The sequence below is a fragment of the Barbus barbus genome, assembly GCF_936440315.1.
Source record: "Barbus barbus genome assembly, chromosome: 38".
NCBI lineage: Eukaryota > Metazoa > Chordata > Actinopteri > Cypriniformes > Cyprinidae > Barbus > Barbus barbus.
In genome coordinates this window covers 6,883,727-6,907,696 of record NC_136716.1, presented here as the reverse complement: position 1 = coordinate 6,907,696, position 23,970 = coordinate 6,883,727, and the positions used below count along the sequence as shown (strand labels likewise).

The 23,970-nt window shown below is 36.5% G+C and overlaps 1 protein-coding gene across 1 annotated transcript; it reads left to right on the top strand.

Moving 5' to 3' along the window:
* The first annotated feature begins 1,202 nt into the window (after nt 1-1,202).
* Nucleotides 1,203-23,143, top strand: LOC306857539 (mediator of RNA polymerase II transcription subunit 24-like). The gene is made up of 26 exons (XM_079397523.1): nt 1,203-1,272; nt 1,484-1,629; nt 2,693-2,775; nt 3,021-3,059; nt 3,145-3,218; nt 3,325-3,548; nt 5,467-5,578; nt 6,172-6,322; nt 6,413-6,526; nt 8,883-8,936; nt 9,121-9,203; nt 9,401-9,487; nt 9,572-9,683; nt 10,107-10,249; nt 10,381-10,418; nt 10,767-10,849; nt 11,027-11,205; nt 11,838-11,937; nt 13,167-13,342; nt 13,503-13,767; nt 13,854-14,035; nt 14,959-15,052; nt 15,213-15,312; nt 16,951-17,031; nt 17,187-17,335; nt 21,330-23,143. Exons 2-26 carry the CDS (start codon nt 1,500-1,502, stop codon nt 21,444-21,446), a joined length of 2,970 nt encoding a protein of 989 aa, XP_079253649.1. The 5' UTR covers nt 1,203-1,272; nt 1,484-1,499; the 3' UTR covers nt 21,447-23,143.
* The last annotated feature ends 827 nt before the right edge of the window (nt 23,144-23,970 follow it).

The window sequence follows — 23,970 nt, the reverse complement described above, 5'->3', positions numbered from 1 at the left end:
TATATTTACAAAATAGCACTGCACTTGGAAACCTTTATTTTTAAGAGCGTGTGGAGTATATGGCACAGTGATTTCATGCTACTTTGATTTATACCCTAATACTGAATTACCATATATGTATTTACATCTAAGAAAACCATGGTATCGCCATGATATCGTGTCAAGACATAGTATTGCTTGTGATGTATTACATACTTTATGGTTATATTGAAAACAAGCTGTTTTACAAAAATCAGCAAACTACAACAAAAGTGAGAACAAAACTCATTTCCAATCACCTGTGAGCAGAATAGGATTGGAGAGATGGAAAAAGAGAAAAACACAAGAGCTTCAAAGAGGAGCTGTAACATAGCCACATATATATAGCCTAAAATATATAGGGGTCATTCTATGGAAATGTCCATTTTTCTGCCCCTAGCCTTTACAGAAATATTACACTTGAAAAACACTTGGTTACAATATATATATATATATATATATATATATATTTATATTAAAATGAAACAATGTGTTATTGGAACAATAATTGGCAATAGTTGTTTTTAATTAATTATAAAAAATTCCAAGCCCCACAAAACTGCTCGTCCCCACAGCAATGTACAGAGAAAAAGTGCTTTATTTTGAGGACAAAAACTGTTTTTTCTACCATTTAAAATAAAATAATGCATAACTATTAAATAAATTACATAAAATACCAAATAAATATTACAGAAAAATACATAAAATATATTAAATTATAATATTATATAAAAAAATAAAATATTATATTATATAATAGTATTAAACAATTATTATAATAATCATTAAGCTGTCATTTATGCGTATTCATGAAGTCAAAAGGTAATCTAATAATGTGGTCTAAGTTTAAATGTTAAAAAAAGAAATAGCCTACATTTTAAGACATCTTGCCATACCAGGCTATTCGAACCAAATGTATTTACCTTAAGTATTAGGATATGGCTACTTGTTTTTTTTATTATTATTACAGCCCGACGCCCGTGATAATGAATACATTACAAAAACATTGTAAAAATGAGGCTAAAAGAAAGTCATCCCACTCCTCTACGTCTACTTCTATCATCCTATCTCCCGTCCAATCAAGAGACGCTACATCAGACCACCCAATCGGATTGATTTGTACTACAGCAAACAGACACTCTCGTCCAATCAGAGGACGCGATCTTACAGCCCAACATGGCGGCGTTGAGGTGAAGACAATTGTAAATGAACAAAAACCTGATTCATTTACTGCATAAACTGGACTGTTTTGTGGTAAGCTGGACTTTAGTAATAAGTAATAATAAATTGGCATTTTATCACATTTTTTTACACGTTATACTGTATACTATAAATATGTGTTTTTTTAGATGAGTTTGGAGATCATGAGTATCAAGCTGGTGGTATCTGACGTTCTCTTGTCATACACTGGGATGCGACTTTAAATCAGTTTATGCTGTTGATTAATTGATGTTTTGATTTAGAGTTAAAAACCAGACAGAATGAAGGTGGTGAATCTGAAGCAGGCTATCCTGCAGGCGTGGAAGGAGCGCTGGAGTGATTATCAATGGGCCATTAACATCAAGAAGAGCTGTCCTAAAGGAGCTACATGGGACTACCTCAATCTCGCAGGTCATGTCTAAATGTTTCACCTCATATTCAGCAGACAAATTACTGTATCATATTATACACAACCCAGTTTCAACCCAATTCATCTTGAGGACACATGCACATGACAATGTTATAAGGTGTGGAGTATTTTATTTGATTAAACATACAGTAAAAACAGTGATATTGTGAAGTATTACCACCAAATTAAAATAATTGTTTCTGTTTTTGAAATGTAGTTTATTGCTGTGATGGCAAAGCTGAATTTTCAGCAGCTATTACTCCAGTCTATATATATATATATATATATATATATATATATTAGTACTGTCAAACGCATACAAAATAAAAGGTTTTGTTTGCATAATATATGTATGTGTTCTGTGTATATTTATTATGTGTATATATACATACATACACACACATGCATGCCATATATTTTGAAAATATGTACATGTATTCATATGTCTATATTATATTCATATAATTTAAATGTGTATATATATATATATATATATATATATATATATATATATATATATATATATATATATATATACATACATACATGAATATATAGTAAATTTTTGCGGCTTAATATTTTTGTGGAAATCATGATATGATTTCCACAAAAATATTAAGCCGCAAAAACTTACTTGCATGAACAATATATTCAAATAAAAGATAAATTCAAATTAAATTGTAATCATATTTCACAATAATACTGTTTTTACTGTGTTTAATCAAATAAATGCAGCATTGGTGATCATAAAAGACTTCTTTCAAAAACATAAAAATGATTCCAGCCTTTTTATATACCCATTAACTGCCAGGGGCTCAAAAATATCCTAAATTATTACATCATAAATTATTTTGTATTTTTTTAAAGAAAAAAAAGGGAAATTTCATAAATACTGTAGATATACACATTTATTATTTTTATTATTATTATTATTTTCTTTGTTGCCCAAAACCCTGTCAGAACAGACCTGCAGCCCTCCAGAGTGGCTGTGTTAGATAACTCTCTGTGATGCATGTAACCTGTCTTGTAGTTGTTAAGGTGTGATTACTGTTTCTCCTGATACAGAAGCTCTTCTGGAGCAGGCTATGATTGGCCCATCACCTAACCCTCTAATCCTGTCCTACCTGAAGTATGCCATCAGTTCACAGGTGAAAACAAGTCATATCTGTAGCCTGATTAGTTTTTTTATTTATTTGGCATGTTCATTATCACCAATACTACTTAACATTGCTTGTTATTTGCTCACACAATAAATGCTCACAAATGTCTTGCTAATAGCAAATTGTAAACTTGTGCATAACAGCAGCACTAGGTGTCAGTGTATGTGTACGCTATAGGTCAAGCACTACTTGACATTATATTGATGACATGATATTCTTTCTCCTGCCTGTAGATGGTGTCGTATTCTAGTGTGCTGACTGCAATCAGCAAGGTTAGTGGTTTTATTTGTTTATTTTTCATTTTAAACAAAGTTTTACTTGGCTAAAATGAAATAACCACACTCTTTTTATTTACAGTTTGATGATTTTTCACGGGAACTGTGTATCAAGTCATTGCTCGAGATCATGGATATGTTCTCCAACCGACTCAGGTGCACATCCGTCAATCAGTCACATCCATCCATCCTAGAGTCAATGAGATGCAGTTTTTCTAGAACGCATGTAATCTGTTTTCTCTCTTGTGTTTCTCTCCTGCAGCTGCCATGGAAAGGCAGAGGAGTGTATTGGGCTGTGCCGTGCCATGCTGTGTACTGTGGTGTGGCTCCTGCACGGCTGTGCATGGTACTGTGAAAGATTGCGGGAGTCCGGCGCTCTGCCTGCGTTAGAAAACAGTCTGAGAGCCTGCCTGGAGCGCATGACCAATCTGTTACACAGTACCAAGAACAGAGCCCTGGTGCACATCGCACGCCTGGAGGAACAAAGTATGTATATTTACTAAGGATTTTCAAAAATATTTATCTTTGACGTTTTTACAAAATTGATGTTGCACGAGTAATGCATACACTGCTTAATCTCATATTTCACAATATTTGCTTTGTTTTTATTTTTGTACTGTGTTTTATTTTCTCATTCAATTTTTGAGGCACCCTTGCCCACTCTTGTCAGTTGCAACATAATGAGGCAATGTGACACTACAGCGTACTGCTGTTTATTGCATAATGCATGCTGTTTTTTCACTTGCTATTTAAAAATAATTGTCCACATGATTCAGTAAGTAGTCATCTAGTATTCCATTCCCAAAATAACATTTTAATGGCCACAATCAGCTTATTAATCAGTGTGATTCAAAATTACAATTGAGGAGTCTGACTAATATTCACAAATCATTTCTTTTAAATGCTCTCTTTCGGGGAATCAGGGCCCGTATTCACAAAGCATTTTATCTTACCACTAAGAGTTCTCCTAAATAGCAGTAAAAGCTTTTAGCTAAATGTTCTCTTAAAACCTATTTACAGAGCTGCTGAGACAAATATTTACTAAGGAAAGATATAGAGGAGTCTTAAAGGGGTCATATGATGCGATTTCAAGTTTTCCTTTCTCTTACAAGCTGTTCATGCATAGATAAGATCCTTAAAGTTGCAAAGACTAAAGTCTCAAACCCAAAGAGATATTCTTTATAAAATTAAGTCTTGTCCAAATATTAGAGTGTGTGTGGCGCAGTTTACTGAGGACTATTTCCTGAACCTGGCTGGAGAGTAGCCTACAATGCTGGCTTGCACAAAGGCTGTTTCTATAAAGTGGGGCAATACTGTGAGGGGCGTAACATTTCCGCCACACACTTGAGGTATTCGGCCAATCACAATTCACTGGATAGCTGGCCAATCAGAGCTTGTCTCGCTTCTCAGAACGATGAGCTTTGTAAAAATCGACACTTTTCAGAAAGCTGGAGCATAGAGGAGCGAAAATAATGTTTTTTTTTTTTTTTTTTTTACTTTAAATCACATAACCACATTGCATTACACCAAGTACACAACATATTTAGGTTGAAAAATAAAAAAAATTTATTTGCCACATTCAAATAAAGATTTTAAAATGCAGGATAAGTGTCACTAATTAAACAATTATATGTGCAGCTTATTGTCAGCCTCTTACATGTATGCTTCTCAAAAACAATTAGCGGATATGCATATAAACAGTCTTTTAATTAACAGAGTAGAATAATCATGACTGATAGTAATACATGCAAACGTAAAAAAAAGAAAACAAAACAACTGGACGCAAGAACAGCTGTTACTTCTTGCCCAATGGTTATGAAAACAAGTGTATAATCAAAGGAAAATTTCGAGTTGGGGTAACCTCCAAAACCAAAGGTGATAACTTTTTAAAAGGTTTTCATCATCAAATGTTTCTAAAATGTTTACGTTCAGAGGCAGATTGCCGCCAACAGCCATTTTAGGATGGTTTGGGGTTCGGTCTTAGTGACTTCGAAGTCCTCTTCACTACTCCTAATGTTTCACAGATTTAGGAGCTAGTTTTAGTGCTAAAATGTGTGGAATGTTGTGAAATACTCTTAGAGCAAAAATTCAGGAGTCCTAAATTTAGGATTGACACGCCCATTTTAAGATTTTCTCCTAAATCGGCAAGTTATGAGCTTCTTTTAGCCTTAAGATGTTTTTTGAATACGGGCCCTGATTACCAATTTGTTTGCATCACCAATCAGAAGTTTTTGTAGACATGCATGCATAAATAAAATGTACCCACATAAATGTATTGTTTATTGAATAACTATGTAATATTAAAAAAGTATTGTTATATCATTATAAAAATCTGATAAATAATAATAAATATAATCGTCATTATATGCTGTTTAAACTTCCATGTCTTCTCTTGTCTCATAAGCATCCTGGACCAATGTAGAGCAAGCTTTGCTGAAGTTGTCAGAAAATCTCAACGCTGTGACCAATCAGACGCTGAAGGAAAATCTTGAAGAGTGTGTTTCATTGGTCAAGAGGTGAGAATCCAGAAAAAGCTCAAGACTCACTGTTTGATGTGCAATAATGTTAGAGCTGGACAAAAAAAATTGATTACTCTCAATGTGTTTACAAAGATGTTACTAAAATGAATGCAATTTGGTCATTAAGTCAGTCGGCCAGTTTCACAATGCTTGTGACTCACTACTAAGCATTTTATACATTATATTAAGTATTTTATGTTAATTAAATAATTATATTTATATAAATTTTTAAAAGTTAAAATTAATGTTAATTAACTAAAGTTAAAATAACTACTGCGTACCTATTAAAAATAATTGTTTGTAATTATAGATGTAATTACAGAAGTATAAGTACATAGTGAATGTATCAAATTATTATTTTAAATTATTGTTTTAAATGTTACACAGTAGTTAAAATATATTTTATTTTCTGTGCATTTAGGAAGTTGTATTAGAAGAGATTTTAACAGTCAACCCTGAATCAGCATTGCAATATTTATCTAAAGCAAAATTGCTCTTGTGTAGTATTTCAACTTGTTACTCACCATAAAAAGAGCCAAGGAACTAACCAATGAAATGGGGTGTTTGTGACATTCTTTGTGTTTTCATAGCATTCCTCAGATGTTGTGTCTTCAGAGTGATCCACCGGTCCACACCTCGTTTCCTTCAGTCCATGCCTTCATCATGCTGGAGGGAACCATGAACCTCACTGGAGAGACGCAGCCATTAGTAGAGCAGCTCATGATGATAAAGAGGATGCAGGTGACTTCAGACACAAGTGTTCGTACCTCAGATGAAATGGTGTGTGTGTGGTTTTTCTAATGTGTTTTTTTTTCCCCTCTCTCTTTATAGCGTGTCCCAACTCCACAGTTTGTGCTGGAGATCTGGAAGGCCTGTTTCACTGGGCTCATTGAGTCTCCAGAGGGGAATGAGGAACTGAAATGGACAGCTTTCACCTTTCTAAAGGTGTGTTTGAGTCACCATTCACTCTTGAACTTTAGATTTTAATATTGGCTATGGTAAAAGAGATAGTTTACCCCCAAAATAAACAAGTGCAGTCTGCTCTGATTGGCCAACTGACCCAGTGCATTGTGATTGGCCGAACACCACAGGCACGTGTCAGAAATGTAACGCCCCTTACCATAATCCCAAGTTTCAGCTTTCAAGTTAGTTTTATCAGTTCAAGCCCGAAAGGGGAACAGAGTCGCGTGACAGACACAGTGATGATGCTCGTATGTATTTACACACAAGCCGCGGTTAAGACTATTTCTGAGGAGCTGTACACTCTGCTGTGATGTGACCCTCTTCCCCTCACACACACACACAACGCTTTATGCACAAAACTCCGCATTTGAACAGTCAATAGAAAATAACTAATAACAAAACATGCTTACAGTTGCTGATTCAGAAGCGCCAGATTGTCATAGCAAAGTCGGAATTTACCCTTTTATTTATTTATTTATTTTTTTTAGAAATAGCCTTGTAATCTACTAGGTTCACGAAACTGTCGTCCATAAAATGCGTTGCACAAATTGGAACATTTGGGATGTGCTGTTGTGTTGTGAACAAATCTTAACCAATGATTCATAATTGCATCTACTTTCGGAAGGACAAATAAAGTGCTTTCGCCTAGAAACACACAGCGTCTCCCTGGCATGGCTGCATCAAAACTACTGCGGTTACTGAAACCTCGCTGCCTTTCTTTGTGCGAACATTTGGGTGGCATTAAGCAAATATTTCCACATTGTGACGTAGACGTGTGGGGGCGTGTTTGAATCAGCCGTTTTAGGAGAGCGTGGACGAGTCTTAACTTTTATAAAGAATATCTCTTTGGGTTTGAGACTTTAGTCTTTGCAACTTTAGGGATCTCATCTGTTCACGAACAGCTTGTAACACTCCAAAGAGAAAGGAAAACTTGAAATCGCATTATATGACCCCTTTAAGAATATTTTGTATTCACAAAAATATTTTTTAGGAATGTTTATTTTTATTTTTATTCTTTTTTTAAAAGATTGTTCTAAAAGTTAGAAAATTAGAAAAAAAAAAAACATTCCTGAAAAGAATGTTCTAAAAAACCATCACAAATATATTTTTTAGCATTCAGCACATATCATGAGAGCACCCTTGTACAGGATGCATTCACTCCAGCAGTCTGTGGCAAAAATACAAGGATGCGTTTACTTTATGGAGAGCACAGGAAAGACAGAGCTCCATCTTGAGACAGACTCTTTAAAAAGAATGATTCAAAATACTGAGAAAATATGTAAAAATGGATGCTTTATACTGAACTCAACCTAAGACAAAAACTGTGTTCACACTTTCTATGATTAAGACGGACAGTAAAAGACAGCCTTCAAAGTGTTTTTCATGGAGTCGTCAGCGAGTCTTTGGCAAAAGAATCAGATAACACCATGTCTTTTTTGAAAAAAAAAATACATAATTACTTTTGACTTAAAACATAACATTTTTGTGAGTCCTCTTACTTGAATAAGACTACTGTATGACTGACCGACTTGTTATTTTTTTGTCCTCTGTCAATTCAAGTCACCTATTTATATAGCGCTTTTAACAATGTAAATTGTGTCAAAGCAACTGCACAATATCAAAAAAGGAAAATAGTGTGTCAATAATGTAAAATGAAAAGATAAAAAAAAAAGATTTTCAGTTAAAGGCATTTCATTATTGAATTCAGTGATGTCATCATCCAGCTCAGTTCAGTTTAAATAGTGTCTTTATAAAAAGGTTGACGATATCGCTGGAAATTGTGTCCCCAACTAAGCAAGCCAGAGGCGACAGCGGCAAGGAACCAAAACTCCATCGGTGACAGAATGGAGAAACCAGGCTCAGTCGGGGGGCCAGTTCTCCTCTGGCCAAACGAACCAGCAGTTCAATTCCAACTGCAGCAAAGTCAGATTGTAAGGGCTCAACTGGTTCCAGTGGTCTTTCCCGATGGCTGTCTAAGTGGCGGGGTCCTCACTGGGGATCTGTCTCTGTCCTGGTCTCCGCTGATGTTCAGGGCTGTAGAGGTCTTCTCTGGGTGCTGTGAACTTTGGCAACATTTGTCTGCATTTGTTGTCATTGTATGGAAAAAGCAGCATCAGCTTCTCCTTTTGTATTTGGAAAAAAACACGAGTTGAGCAAATAATGACGAATTTACTCAGAATTTTCTCACATTAATAGAAGAACAAGGCTCCTTATCGTCATTACATGTCTCTGCTCCATGAATTATGTTTGGAGTTCACATAAAGTCAAGCTGTTGTTTATGGAGTATAAACACTGAATCACTGTTTTTGTTTTTTTCTGTTTCACATCACATTTTCAGATTCCTCAGGTTTTACTAAGGCTGAAGAAGTACCCACAAGGGGAAAAGACACAGGTACCATTATTTGACTGTTTACCTCACCTGTACCTACAGGGTTTGAACTATTTTGGTTCCATTTCCAATTTGTGTCGCTCATGACACCTGACACCTCATATGACTGCCATCATAATATGTCATTCTACATCATCCAAAATATTAATTACTCCATTTGGCCTGCCCATCTTTGTATGTTTGTCAGGATTTCATGGAGGATGTGAATGTGGCATTTGAATATCTTCTGAATCTCACCCCACTGCTGGATAAAGCCGACCAGAGATGCAAGTATGTCAACACCACCTGTATTAATTATGATTGGCTATGTGCTGAACCACAGGAAGCTAGAATAATGATTTGTATGGACGGAAGCTTCTTTTATTCAAAATGACTGACAGTGCACTCAAACTATTTATCAATACTATAGTGTTAGCTCAGCTGGTACGACGTGTTATAATGCTGTTGTTGTTTGTTTGTGTGTGTAGCTGTGACTGCTTGAGTCTGTTACTGCAGGAGTGTAATAAGCTGGGCCTGCTGTCTGAGGCAAACACCGCTAGTCTTACTGCAAAACGGTATGATCAGAATGTTTTATTTTTATTTTTATTGTAATCATGCTTTATAAGCATGTCTCTCTCTTCCATACATTTTTTTTTCAGGAGTGAGGACAGAGAGCATGCACCCAGACTGAAGACAGCAGAGAACGCCAATATTCAGCCCAACCCAGGCCTCATACTGAGAGCTGAACCAACTGTCACCAACATCCTCAAGGTTCTCATGTGGTTTTATATTATTTTTAGGACTGTCGATTTTAATATTTTAATTAAATTTATTAGTTATGAAAAAAACACGTTAAAATGATTAATGCATTTAACGCACCTGCCCTACCTTAGATTTATGTAGGTCATCTTACTTTTCATACAGTTAATTTGTATCGAACATGATGCAGGGCAACAGCTCACTGTGTGATGTAGCCTATAGAATGCAGTTATATGCCCCTAAAATTCAAGATATTGTGGCAAAAATGCCCTGTATGAGTTTTTGTCTCATATTTATATCATATGATATAGGTAAGCAAGCATTTTAGTTATTAGTTCATGTTAAGTAATGTAGTAAACCTAATGTTATCAAATAGAACCTTATTGTAAAGTGTTAACGTTTAGTCACAGGTTTTCTTCCTTTCTGGTTGTCTAGACAGTGGATGCGGATCATTCTAAGTCTCCTGAGGGACTGCTGGGAGTTTTGGGTCACATGCTTTCAGGAAAGAGTCTTGATTTGCTTCTGGCTGCTGCCGCAGCGACTGGAAAACTCAAGTCTTTTGCTCGCAAATTCATCAAGTAAGACAATATGAATAAGACCGGATTCATAGCATCAGGATAAGCTTATATATTTAACCCAAATAAATACAGAGTGTCTAGGAGATATATATATATATATATATATATCTATATCTGCTGTTCTCTTCCAGGCTGAATGAGTTTCCAAAACACATCAGTGGAGAAGGATGTAAGTCATGTGCTTTATTTTACTATGATTACATGCAGCCTGTTAATAAATAACTTTTTAGATGGGTGTTAGGCTAATATGTTAGGCAAGATTAAATTACGGGACACTTCTATTTTTTTTAAATGATAACGGAAATATCAAATGCACTCTGTTTTGTTCTCAAGTATAGAGGTTTGTTACCACCATAACTGAAGAACATATAAAATTTCTTATGCATTCACATCTGCAATGTGAACTTGTCTTAGTAATTTTTAGCTTTAGTTTGTGAGAATGTGTGAAGATTTAGTTGCTCACTCAATCTGAGAGCAATTTCACTTGTAGCATAACATCTGTGAATATACTTTCTAGCGAAATCTGCGTCAGTGCGAGCTCTGCTGTTCGACATTTCCTTCCTCATGCTGTGTCATGTCGTGCAGACCTATGGGTCAGAGGTCAGTTTCCACACACAAATATTTATTATACAGAGCAAGTGTTTGAGCTGAAGTGCAGATGGATGTTAAAATTTGATAAAGATTGTGTAACATTCTTAATTCATAATCACATCCTGCAATGACATACACTTTACTATATCCGAGTCATTGATTACATCATTCACCCAACTTGTCCAGGTGATTCTTTCGGACCCCAGCCCATCGAGCGAGACACCCTTCTTTGAGACGTGGTTGCAGACATGCATGCCGGAGGAAGGGAAGACCCTGAATCCAGACCACCCTTGCTTCAGACCTGAGTCTGGGAAAGTGGAGAGTCTCGTGGCCCTACTTAATTCTTCCTCTGAGATGAAGCTTGTGTAAGTGCTGCTTCATATCAACGACGTCTACCAATCACACATCACATTAACATCTTCATGAAACATTGATTTATATAGTATAGCCCCCACTTTAGTAGTGATGTTAGACTTGGTTAGTTCAGTTCATTTCTGTGAATCGGTTTAAATAGTTTATTAATCATTTTAAGAAGAATGTTTTAATTTTTTTGGGCAGTCAAATGTTAATGAGGTACAGTTTCTAAATTGATGTTTTAAATTGAATAAGAATTTTTATTTAATAAATTGAGGAAGGTTTTTTTTTTTTTTTTTTGTCTTAAAGTTGTAGTTCATCATTTACTCTCATGTGTTTCCAAACCTGTATGAGTTTCTTTCTTATGTTGAACATTAAAGATATTTTGAAGAATGCTGGTAATCCAAAGGTTGGTGGTCACTGGTCCCATTGACTTCCATAGTATTTATTTCCCTACTATTGAAGTCAATGTGGACCAACAACTGTTTGGTTCTTCAAAATATCTTATTTTGTGTTCAGCATAAGAAATAAACATATATAGGTTTGGAACGACATGACTGTGATTACATGATGACAAAATTTACATTTTTGGGTGAACTATTCCCTTAAGGATCTGGTTGTCAAACATGTGCTCTCTCTTCAGTCAGATGAAATGGCATGAAATATGTCTCAGTACACCAGCAGCTATACTGGAGGTTCTGAATGCCTGGGAGAATGGCGTTTTATCAGTGGAGGCTGTTCAGGTAAGGGGATTCATGGTGTCCAGTTGTGTCCTAACCAGACACGGCGTTTCTAAAAGCAATAAGAGGTCATTCCATGTCAAATCAACCAAATTTCAAAAACGTCCCCGGTTAAAATGTTTGATTTTGCTAATATATATTTTTTTTTCTGAAGACAGACAGACATATATAGTGATGAAAGCTAATATATTAAATGCCATGGTTCGGTTCCAGAGAGTCTATGTGATTGTCCCACTTCAGGTCCTGGGAGATGGTGGTGCCCAGGAACCTGAATGACTCCACTACAGTCACAGTGCTGTTCATGATGGTGAGTGGGGGGAGAGCAGGGGTTTTTCTCCTGAAGTCCACGATCATCTCCACAGTTTTGAGCGTGTTAAGCTCCAGGTTGTTAAGACTGCACCATAGAGCCAGCTTCTTAACCTCCTGTCTGTAAGCAGACTAGTCACCGTCCTGAATGAGGCCAATCAGTGTGGTGTCGTCTGCAAACTTCAGGAGCTTGACAGAGGGGTCTGTAGAGGTGCAGTCGTTGGTGTAGAGGGAGAAGAGCAGTGGGGAGAGTACGCAGCCCTGAGGAGCTCCAGTGCTGATGGTTCGAGTGCTGGATGTGAATTTGCCAAGCTTTACTAACTGCTGTCTGTCTGTCAGGAAGCTGTTGATCCACTGGCAGACGGAGGTGGGGACAGAGAGCTGTCAGTTTATTCTGAAGCGTGTCCGTGATGATGGTGTTAAAAGCAGAGCTGAAGTCCACAAACAGGATCCTCACATAAGTCCCTGGTCTGTCCAGATGCTGCAGAATGAAGTGCAGTCCCATGTTGACTGCATCGTCCACAGACCTGTTTGCTCTGTAGGCACAGCTCCAGTGATCTGTTGAAGATCTGTGTGAAGATGGGGGCCAGCTGGTCAGCACAGGATTTTAGGCAGGCTGGTGACACACCATCTGGGCCTGGTGCTTTCCTTCTTGTTTGTCTGTCTTGTCACGCAACTGTCCTTGTCTGTCTTCTTGTTCCTTCTTGTCTGTATGTCTGTCTGTCTTCAGAAAAATATTAGCAGAATGAAACATTTGAGCCGGGGACCTCTGGTTGAGTTGACATGGAATGACCCTAAGGCATTTATTCTCATGGAGTAATATGACAATTGGAAAAGATCTTAGTTTAAAAATATTGTAGGAATACAGTATATTCATATTTATTAACTGTAATTAAAGAAGTCTCTTTATCTTTCTGTGAGTGTAGAAGATCACCGATAACATCAAAGGGAAGGTGTGCAGTATGGCCATCTGTGCGGTGGCATGGTTGGTGGCGCACGTTCGGATGCTGGGTTTGGATGAGAGAGAAAAACCTCAGACTATGATTCGTCAACTCATGACCCCTATGTCAGGAGAAAACACTTTGCAGTTCTACCATGAGCGGTAAGGAATCTCTACACACACCAGGCCACATTTCCACATCATGAGTTGTTGTCGTGATTGATTGGGGTTGGAATTAAACTCTGCAGATCTCGGTCTTATAAGATCATTCCTGAATATCTCTGAAAGACTGGTATCTCTCTCTCTATCTCACTATGTCCAGTGTGGTGATCATGAGCTCTATCTTGGAGCACATGTGTGCTGATGTATTTCAGCAGACAGGACTCTCCCTGAGGCCAGCGGTTGAGGGTCAGGAGCCCATTCCCTACCGGAACCTTCTCCCAGCCCGCCGGCCCATCCGCCAGGCTCTGCAGACCCAGTTTAAGGAGGTTCTGGAGAAGGGCTGGGTGGACTCTCATGCATTCCATCTCTTTGAGAACCTGCTACATATGGGAGGAGTGTTCTGGTTTACTAACAACCTGGTTAAGGTAAATGTGTCTGGGTTTACGCTACTACAGATTATGAGAATTTAACTGTACCTGTTATCAGACTTGATTGTGTGTTTGTGTTGTAGGAGCTCCTGAAGGAGACCCGTAAGGAGTGGGCGTCTCGTGTGGTTGAGTTGCTGTACAGTATCTTCTGCCTGGACACGCAACAGATAACCCTCACCCTGCTGGGTCACATTCTGCCACGTCTCCTCACTGACCCTGCCCACTGGCACAGTCTGGCAGACCCGCCAGGAAGAGCCCTTGCAAAGTATGAGATTTTTATTGCATTTGCAAACACACTTTAGGTACATTTAAAGCAAGACTCATTTTACTTGTCTCTTGTCATTTCAAATACAGTATTAATGGATGCTCAGGATAATTAAATAAAGGATTCCTCCTAGGCCTTAATGCTAAAAATGGTAGAGAATCTTAATTTGCAGTTTTGCTTTACATTTTCCTTAGAAACTTAAATGGTTACCACAATGATGTATTAGTGCTTTATTTATTTTGTGCCAGTTTGGTCATTAGTGTCCCATCTTTCAGAATATCCTCTGACAATGACATTTGTGTCCTCCTATAGTTGACCCCATTATTGACGCCACAGGAAAGTCCACATTGTCATGTACTTGTGTTAATAAGACAGATGGAGCCCTCACAAACTGTTTACATACTATCATTGTTTAAAACATTTTTTTTGGTTATGCATTTGCAAGTCAGAAGTTTTTCTCAGAAAGGATTGTTTCATAAATGAATGAGGAATTTATGTATGAATGAACCCCTTTACTCCAATTCCTCTTTTTACTTGCTTTCTTTGATCCACTTCCTCCTTTTTTCAGTCTAGGATTCAAAACGAACATCCGTTTTGATAGATATTGAGTTGTCAGGCTTTTTCTTTCTTGGTTTCTCTTTCCTTTTTTTTTTTTAATTTAGTTACAATAATTTAAATCGATATATTACATGAGATCAAACATGCCTGATATGAATCTTCCTTCAGCTGAGATTTTCCACCTGCTTTAATGCAGCGAGACCAAATTCTTAATGTCTGTTGTCAACGTTTCACAGTACGCTAGCATGTAGATGTTAACCTCAAAGCTAACAGATAGGAACTAAAAGCCACAAAGCTCCTATTTTAATTTCACAAGGTTTTTATTAAAAAAAATATGAAAATGTGTTTGTATATGTGTGTTATAGGTTGTCAGTGTGGTGTGCTCTTAGTTCTTACTCATCTCACCATAAGGGTCAAGCATCAGCACGACAGCGCAAGAGACAACGCGAGGATATAGAGGTCAGTCACACGGTTTCTCTCACAGCTTTTGTTAACTGTCATTCTTTGTGTTCTCACACAGTCGCGTACTTGACACATGTATGTCTTGCCCATTAAGCATGTCATTCTTAAAACTTAAGTTTGAATATTATTAATACTAATACAATTCTGTTGGTTGTAGGATTACACCAGCCTGTTTCCATTGGACGACACGCAACCATCTAAACTGATGCGTCTGCTCAGCTCCAATGAGGATGAGACTGTCATGCTGTCCAGTCCAGGTAATTTCCTGCCTGCCCCACTTGCCACAAGCTGCACAAAAGCAATAAGAGCTGCATTTTAATGCAATTATGTTTTTTTTTTTTTTATCTATTAGTCAATCTAGAAACTGTTAACCAAAACTGCATATGCTGCAAAAATCCCCACAAAAATGCAACATAGCTTGCAATAGTTTTGAGCTTCCTGTGGCAGTATCACTCAATATTCCAGTGACACAAGGTTTAAAAATACACATATAGGCTAATTTACCAAAGACAAACCAGAAAAGTTCATTTTCTTTAGTTCATTTAACCCGTAACCCTGTACATATGAAGTCTGAAATATTGTCTGGAGCAAAAACAGTTTATTTAGACCACAGTATTAAAAAAAAAAAAAGGGAAATTTGCTTTAAGTATCATATTTGATGCATCAGGATTTGTGTCTCATATGATATAGGAGAATATGTAAATAATACTCGAGGAGGGGAAAAAAGCACCTTAATTTAATTCAGAGGCCCAAACTGAGCAAAACTGGTGCAGTTGCTAATTTTTATATGGCCAAAAAATAAATCAGTGAAGCCTTTATAAGATTATAACACACTAATTACATACAATGTGCATTAATATCAATTGTCACCCTATCCCCTAATAATATAACTTAGTAACATGATTTTTAAATGCTTAGTCTTATGATCAAAGTTTTGTAGTTTTTATTGTGGTGGGCAAAACATATAATGCAATGAAATACAATGATAATAAACATGAGAAAACAAACAAACATTTTTCAAAAGCCTGATGCATCGCATTTGATTTTTCTAAATAATGATATATGGATAACCAAGTAAACCTTGTTGCTTCTGTCCATCATGAAATATTACTAATATGTTTATTTTATAAAAATCATTAAAGATTTCAAAGCATAAAGACATGTGCCACGACCTGAAGGTGGACATTTTTGCAATTATATTAAACTGTCTATTACTTACCAAAAATCAATCAGACAGAAGCCATGTAGTGGATTGTGAACAACAGGTTTTTTCAGAAAAGTTTTGATCATGTTGCTAATTTAGAGGCCTTAGAATTTTGTGTGTCAAATATTATACAGAAGGATATAGTCTTGTCAATGTAGCATGAACAATGGATGTGGTTCATCCAATGTTTTTCATGTGGCACCATCCTAAAAGTATCTCCAAACAAAGTACAAACATCACAGAAGCATAGTATGTTGTGTGAAAAATACTGATACAAAAATACAATCACTAAAAATCACTTTAAATGCTTTATTTATACTGTTGTTTAGGTAAAAATATAGATTTTTTTTTAGCATTATAAAGGTTAACTATTTGTGGATGTGTAGATAAAAAATTGAAATAGAGAAATATAAAAAAAAACAGTATTGTATAAGCATTGTCTGGAAGCCAGGACTATTGAGTCACTTTCACTGAAAAAAGAAGGAAGAGCCAAGGCGAAAGTGTTGATTTTATTAATGCAGTCAGCCGAGAAAGGGAAGTTAGCAGGATTTGATTTAGTGAAATCTGCTTCGATAGCTACTGTGACGGTACACATTTCCTTTTTTATTTATTTTTTTACGGTTTCTACGTACATTACATTTAGGTCAATAAGAACTGACCAACTCAAAGTAACTCATGTTATCTTTTCTAGGTGACCGTTCCATGAGCAGTTCACTGTCTGCCTCTCAGCTTCACACTGTCAACATGAGAGACCCTCTCAACAGAGTGCTAGGTTTGTGTTGCATCTCTGCTGATCATTTAGTGCCACTAGATAGGTTAATAACATGGTGTTACCATCTGGTACCATATTTGTACTGCCACCATACTACTTATTTACAAGTCATGCTGTTAGAGTCAAAGAAGATTCTTGTCTTTTTTTCTTTCTAGCAAATCTGTTCCTGTTGATTTCCTCTCTGTTGGGGTCTAAGACAGCAGGTCCTCACACACAGTTTGTTCAGAGCTTTATCGAGGAGTGTGTGGAGTGCTCAGAGCAAGGCAGCCGGGGCAGCATCTTGCAATTTATGCCCTTTACCATGGTGAGAGAGTCATCTTGTATGCATGCACAACACACATTTATACATGCAGTATTCTAGAAGGACTGCACAATTAGATCACAATTTCTGCTTCTCTTGAATAAATAATCATAATCATCTGCTAAATTTGCCTACTCCTAAACAAACTCCTGTTATTCATATTTGACATTTTCTTTATCTTGCATTGGTAACAAGCCTCCACAGGATTTCATGCTTGGTACTCTCTCTGCACCAGAAGAAAAAACAAAAAACACTGATGATCTGAAAATGCTGACGAACATGTACAGTTGCAGCCAAAATGATTTAACTTCCTGTCAAGGAAGCCATTCTGCCAGACATTCTGTTGCCGTGAACTAAAGTTTATTAATACACATTTCAGTGATTCTAATAAGTAAAGTTGATGAAAAATATAAATATGTTAACACTATAAGGACCAACTCTCACTATTAACTAGTTGCTTGCATATTGGCTGTTTATTAGTATTTATAGAGTACAACCCAAATTCCAGAAATGTTGGGACATTTCAGCAAAGTGCTGAAAAAGCAAGAAATTTTTGAAAAAATTCAGCTGGGAGAACATCTAGCAACTAATTAAGTTAATCTACATCAGGTCTGTAACATGATTAGCTATAAAAAGGATGTCTTAGAGAGGCAGCGTTTCTCAAGTAAAGATGGGCAAAGGCTCTCTAATCTGTGAAAGTGCATAAAAAGATTGTGGAATACTTTAAAAACAACGTTCCTCAACGTCAAATTGCAAAGGCTTCGCAAATCTCATCATCTACAGTGCATTACATCAAAAGAAACTGGAGAAATCTCTGTGCGTAAGGGACAAAGACCTTTGTTGGATGCACGTGGTCTTCGGGCCCTCAGACGACACTGCATCATTTATTGGCATTGATATTACTAAATGGGCCCAGGAATACTTCCAGAAACCACTGTCGGTAAACACAATCCGCCGTGCCATCTGAAGATGCCAACTAAAGCTCTATCATGCAAAAAGGAAGCCATATGTGAACATAGTCCAGAAGCGCCGTCGTGTCCTGTGGGCCAAGGCTCATTTAAAATGGACTGTTTCAAAGTGGAAAAGTGTTCTATGGTCAGACAAGTCCAAATTTGGCATTCTTGTTGGAAATCATGGACGCCGTGTCCTCCGGGCAAAAGAGAAGGAAGACCTTCCAGCGTTCAGTTCAAAAACCAGCATCTCTGATGGTATGGGGGTGCATAAGTGCATACGGTATGGGCAGCTTGCATGTTTTGGAAGGCACTATGAATGCTGAAAGACATATGTTTTAGAGCAACCCTCCAGATGACGTTGATTTCAGGGAAGTCCTTGTGTATTTCAACAGGACAATGAAAAAACCACATACTGCAGCTATTACAACAGCATGGCTTCATAGTAGAAGAGTCCTGGTGCTGAATTGGCCTGCCTGCAGTCCAGATCTTTCACCTATAGAGAACATTTTTGCATCATTAAAAGAAAAATGTCAAAAATTACCACAAACTCTTCAGCAGCTGGAAACCTATATCAGGCAACAATGGGACCAAATTCCAACACCAAAACTCCAGAAACTCATAACCTCAATGCCTAGACGTTTTCAAACTCTTTTGAAAAGAAGAGGAGATGCTACACCAGGGGTGTCCAAACTACGGCCCTCGGGCCATCTGCGGCCCGCTATCACTCCTGTGGCGGCCCGTGAGGGATTTAAAAAAAATAAGAATCTGCAGAGGTGGGCAAACAACGGCGTTTTCATCCAGTCCGTGATGCAGTTGTTCCAATATGCAGTATCAGTAGATGCAGATCTAAAATCCAATAGATGGCGCTGTAGCCTGTAGTGCAGTATATAACCCCTGATTTACACCATCCCGCCGCTCCAGTCGATCCGCGGCGCGTTTCAGAAGCGGCTCTCCGCACGGCTTCACTAAAGACAGGCGCCGCATCTATTTTTGAGGGATGCCGCGTTCAAGCCGCACAGCGAATACAAAATAAAAAGTCAAAATAGCTATATACACTACAAAACTGGCACAATAGTAAATAAGTTACATGTTTTAAAAATGTGAAAGTGTTCATTTGTTTTGAAAAATGCCTTGTATTGGAACTGTTTTAAAAATGCTTAAAAGACTTTCCAGTATCAGAACAAATGCCAGTGTTATCCTCCTGCTCACGGGTGCTGTCATTTGGGGAAAGCATGGAAATAATTTGTCATTTTATCTTACAAAGATATGACTTCTTCTTCTGTTTCCCACACACATTTTTATGAAAATGGATATAGTACAGTTTTTTTCTGGATTACAAATCGTGTTTTTTTTTTTATCTGAAACGTGCTGTAATTTCCAAGGTGACTTATATAAAGCAATCAAGGTCAAGCGCAAAGCGCGCACATCAGGATTGGTGATAAATGAGAAAAGGCAAGCAAGTTTAAATTGTGCATATTCCAGCAACCACGCCGCTAGTTTCAGTTTCGCTTTAAATATTTAGGCTGGGCTATTATAATATATGTTTATGGTGAATGCCACTATAATTTGTGTTTGTTTTTTACTCATGTTTTCGTTCTTTTTTCTATTCTGAACACTGCTAAATTTACAGGACTTTTTGTGGAGTGTAGGGAATATAAAAACATGTTTCTAATGTTTGTAAATGTTTAGTTTATTTTACATTATTTCTGAATGAAATGATAAAATGTGTCTTATACATAGACTTGTACACCAATGCAACTTATCTGTGTGTCATAAAGTGCTCATAAAAATAGGTAGAGATGGTACAAGAAAAGAACTGCCATGTATGTACAAGTATACATAGTACAGTAGTAAATGAGTGCCAATTTAGAATAAAAAAAAAAAATCAAAGCTTCATTTGTCATAAACATATTATGCGGCCCCTCACTTAATGTGGAAAATTTGATGTGGCCCTCGAGTGAAAAAGTTTGCCCACCCCGTGCTACACCATGGTAAACATGCCCCCGTCCCAACTATTTTGAGACCTGTAGCAGGCATCAAATTTGAAATGAGCTCATTCTGTGCATAAAAATTGTAACATTTCTTAGTTTAAATGTTTGGTATGTTATCTATGCTCTATTGTGAATGAAATATTGGCTCATGTGATTTGAAATTATTTTAGTTTTCATTTTATTCAAATTTAAAAAACGTCCCATCATTTCCGGTATTCGGGTTGTATATATTAATACCTTATTCTGCATGATCATGTTTTAGATCCCTTAAACCTACCCCATACCTAAACTGAACTACTTACTATTAATAACCAGCAAATTAATAGTTATTAATTGTAAGTTAAATGGTAAGAGTTGGAATCTAAAATAAAGTGTGACAAAAAAGATATATAGAATTGGCTCTAAACATTCTTGTACAAAAATTTAGTTTTAATGAGATTTATATCTGGAGACTGAACAGGCCACTCAAAACCAATCTCTCAGCCAAGCTTCAGTAAATTTGGATGTGTATGGTTGCCCTGCTGGAAATTCCCATGAACATTTTCTTTGACAAAATGACATAATACTTCAGAAAATCCATGATGTCCTTCACACAGTCAAGATTTCCACTTCCTGCAGCAGCAAAGTACTCCCATAATGAAACTGGTCCACCTATATGTTTGACTCAAGGCTCGTAAGCCTTGCCATTTTTGCACCAGACGTACTCTTGATCCATGCATCCAAAAAGTTCCAGTTTGGTCTCATTGCTCCATAAAACATCCTCCCAGAACTCCACAGGTCTATCCTAATTATGCCCTTCATGATCAAGCGTGAAATGCACATCAAATATTGTGAGAAAAAATTACATGCTCCAGTAAAACAGGAACAATTTTTTGGAATCAGTGCCTCAAAAATGAATAAAAAACAAGCATTGGATTTCATTCAGCAAATAAGATGCAGGGAGGTGTCGTTTTTGCGCACTATGATCATGATTATCAGTTTAACTATTATCATGCAGCCCAAAATTGTAGCGTGAAAAGTCTTTCATGAATTGCTTTCTATTTGTCTTCACAGATTTCAGAACTGGTGAAGCTACAGGCACTGGCAAAACCCAAAACGGTGCTGTCCATCACAGACCTGAGCCTTCCACTGGGCCGGAGAATGGCAGCTAAAGCCATTTCCGCTCTGTAGAGGACATTCACTCCAACGCGCCTCTAAGAAGACGTGGTTTTGGTAGGTGTGCAGCAGAGAGGAAACTGCTAAACCTCCCTCCACAGGAGAGAACAGACTTTTTTCCTTACTATTACATATGATTCCTGTAACTGCTGGTGGGTTTTGATGTTGCTTTCATATGACGTTTCAAGGACAGCTCAGTGTTAGTTCTGATTTGACATATGTGGGCATGCCTGTGAAATGAAACAGTCACTGATTGCTGACTGTTCACATTAATTTGACATTTATTTCCATCAATCATAAGTAAACAAAGTAAAATGATGGTATGTTTTTATATATATATACACACACACACACACACACACACACGTTACCAAAGTTCATGTAGTATTGCGTGTTCACAACTTTTTGTGTTTTTATAAATCATGCCTGTGATTTGAATTTCCTACAAAATATGAAACCCCAATATTGTATATTTTTACTAAAATCTCAATAAAATGGCTTCTCTATGCCATTTCTTTTGTTAAAATGTATCTTCGTAAGGTATATTTTACGCCTGTCAACATGCATAAGCAAAAGTGTTTGTTCAGCAGTGGTTACACATTAGATTTCCACTGAAGTCAGAATTATCTTTGGTTTCACACTATGAAATATTTTTACCATTAGATATTATCTACGTACTTAGGAAAAACGAATGGGGGTGTATTTTACCCTTAGTTGGCCACCTTTTCTCAAACTGTTCTTTATTTGATGAAAATAAGATTTACAAAATGTGGGTAACACTTTAATACAGGGACCAATTTTCGCCGTTAACTATTTGCTTATTAGCATGCCTATTATATAATAATGGCTGTTTATTAGTACTTATAAAGCACATATTCAACATTCCTAATCCTACCTAATACCTACACTTAACAACTACATTACAAGCTATTAATGAGCAGCAATTTAGGAGTTTGAGGCAAAAGTCGTAGTTTAAAAATAAAATGTAAAATGTTATTTGTTTTTAAATCTTAAAATCTGTGTGTGTGTGTGTGTGTGTGTGTGTACACACAAACAGTATATGCATGGATTTTAGCAGAACTTTCATTTGAACATATGCTTCCTGTATGCTAATGCATGCAGCACACGGTGTACTGTATCGTGTTTGATACACAAAATTTCAAAGGCCTGTAAATTATCAACATGATCAAAACTTTACTGAAAAACCTGTTGTACCCAGTCTGCTAAATACCTTCTATTGTCTGATTGATAGTTTATACTTTTTAGCAAGTAAAAGACAGTTTAGTATAATTCTCAAAACATCTATCTTCAGGTGGTTATCTTTTTGCTGTGAAATCTTTTCTAAATTTTTATAAAGTAAACTTTGTACTTTGAACTGTTAGTGATATTTCAAGATGAGCACCTGGACTGAAACAATTGGGTTTACTTAATTATCCATGCACTTTCTTTTTTTTGAAAAGTCATTGAAAATGTTCAATCAGTCTTCATTGTATTGCCCCCACACACAATAGAAACTACAGAGCTTTGATCAAAAAGTAAGCATTTACATACCATTTTCCTGAAACAAATTAAATAGTGACAACTGATATTTATACTAATACTAAATTGATATTTACTGCTATACTGCTATAAAAATCCTATTGCTTTACATTACAAGCTATCACATTTTTTGTCAGTTCAACAGCTACTACAGGAAACTGCTGATTTTTGTTAAAAAAAAAAAAAAAAAAAAAATATATATATATATATATATATATATATAAACAAATAGAATACAAAAAGATTAGAAAAGCTAGTGTTAGTTTTTGTTTTTATTATAGAAAGTTATAGGGTCAAATAAAGATGGAAGAGATGTGTTTTTAGCCGATTCTTGAAGATGGCTAAGGACTCAGCTGCTCGGATTGAGTTGGGCAGGTCATTCCACCAGGAGGGAACATTTAATTTATTAGTCTGTGAAAGTGATTTTGTGCCTCTTTGAGATGGCACAGTAAAGCGACATTATAAGCTTCTAGAGGGCACATAAGTCTGAAGTAATGAATTTATGTAAAGGGGCGCAGAGCCAGTGGTGGTTTTGTAGGCAAACATTAATGACTTGAATTTTATGCGAGCAGCTATTGGTAGCCAGTGCAAATTGATAAACAGACGTGCATTATTTTTGGCTAATTAAAAATGCATCTTGCTGCCACGTTCTGGATTAATTGTAAAGGTTTGATAGAACTGTCTGGAAGACCTGCCAAGAGAGCATTGAAATAATCCAGCTTCGACAAAACAAGAGCTTGAACGAGGAGTTGTGAAGCATGTTCCGAAAGCAAGGGCCTGATCTTCTTGATGTTGAATAAAGCAAATCTGCAGGACCGGGCAGTTTTAGCAATGTGGTCTGAGAAAGTCAGCTGATCAACTCCAAGGTTTATATATATATATATATATATATATATATATATATATATATATATATATATATATATATATATATATATATATATATATATATATATATATATATATATATATATATATATATATATATAGACTTTCTCAG

Bases quoted from the DNA above. Each gene is read 5' to 3' on its own strand.
- LOC306857539 (XM_079397523.1), top strand. From the start codon at position 1,500: ATGAAGGTGGTGAATCTGAAGCAGGCTATCCTGCAGGCGTGGAAGGAG. The intron at 13,343-13,502 runs GTAAGGAATCTC...CACTATGTCCAG, and splicing joins TTGCAGTTCTACCATGAGCG to TGTGGTGATCATGAGCTCTA. The intron at 17,336-21,329 runs GTGAGAGAGTCA...TTGTCTTCACAG, and splicing joins AATTTATGCCCTTTACCATG to ATTTCAGAACTGGTGAAGCT.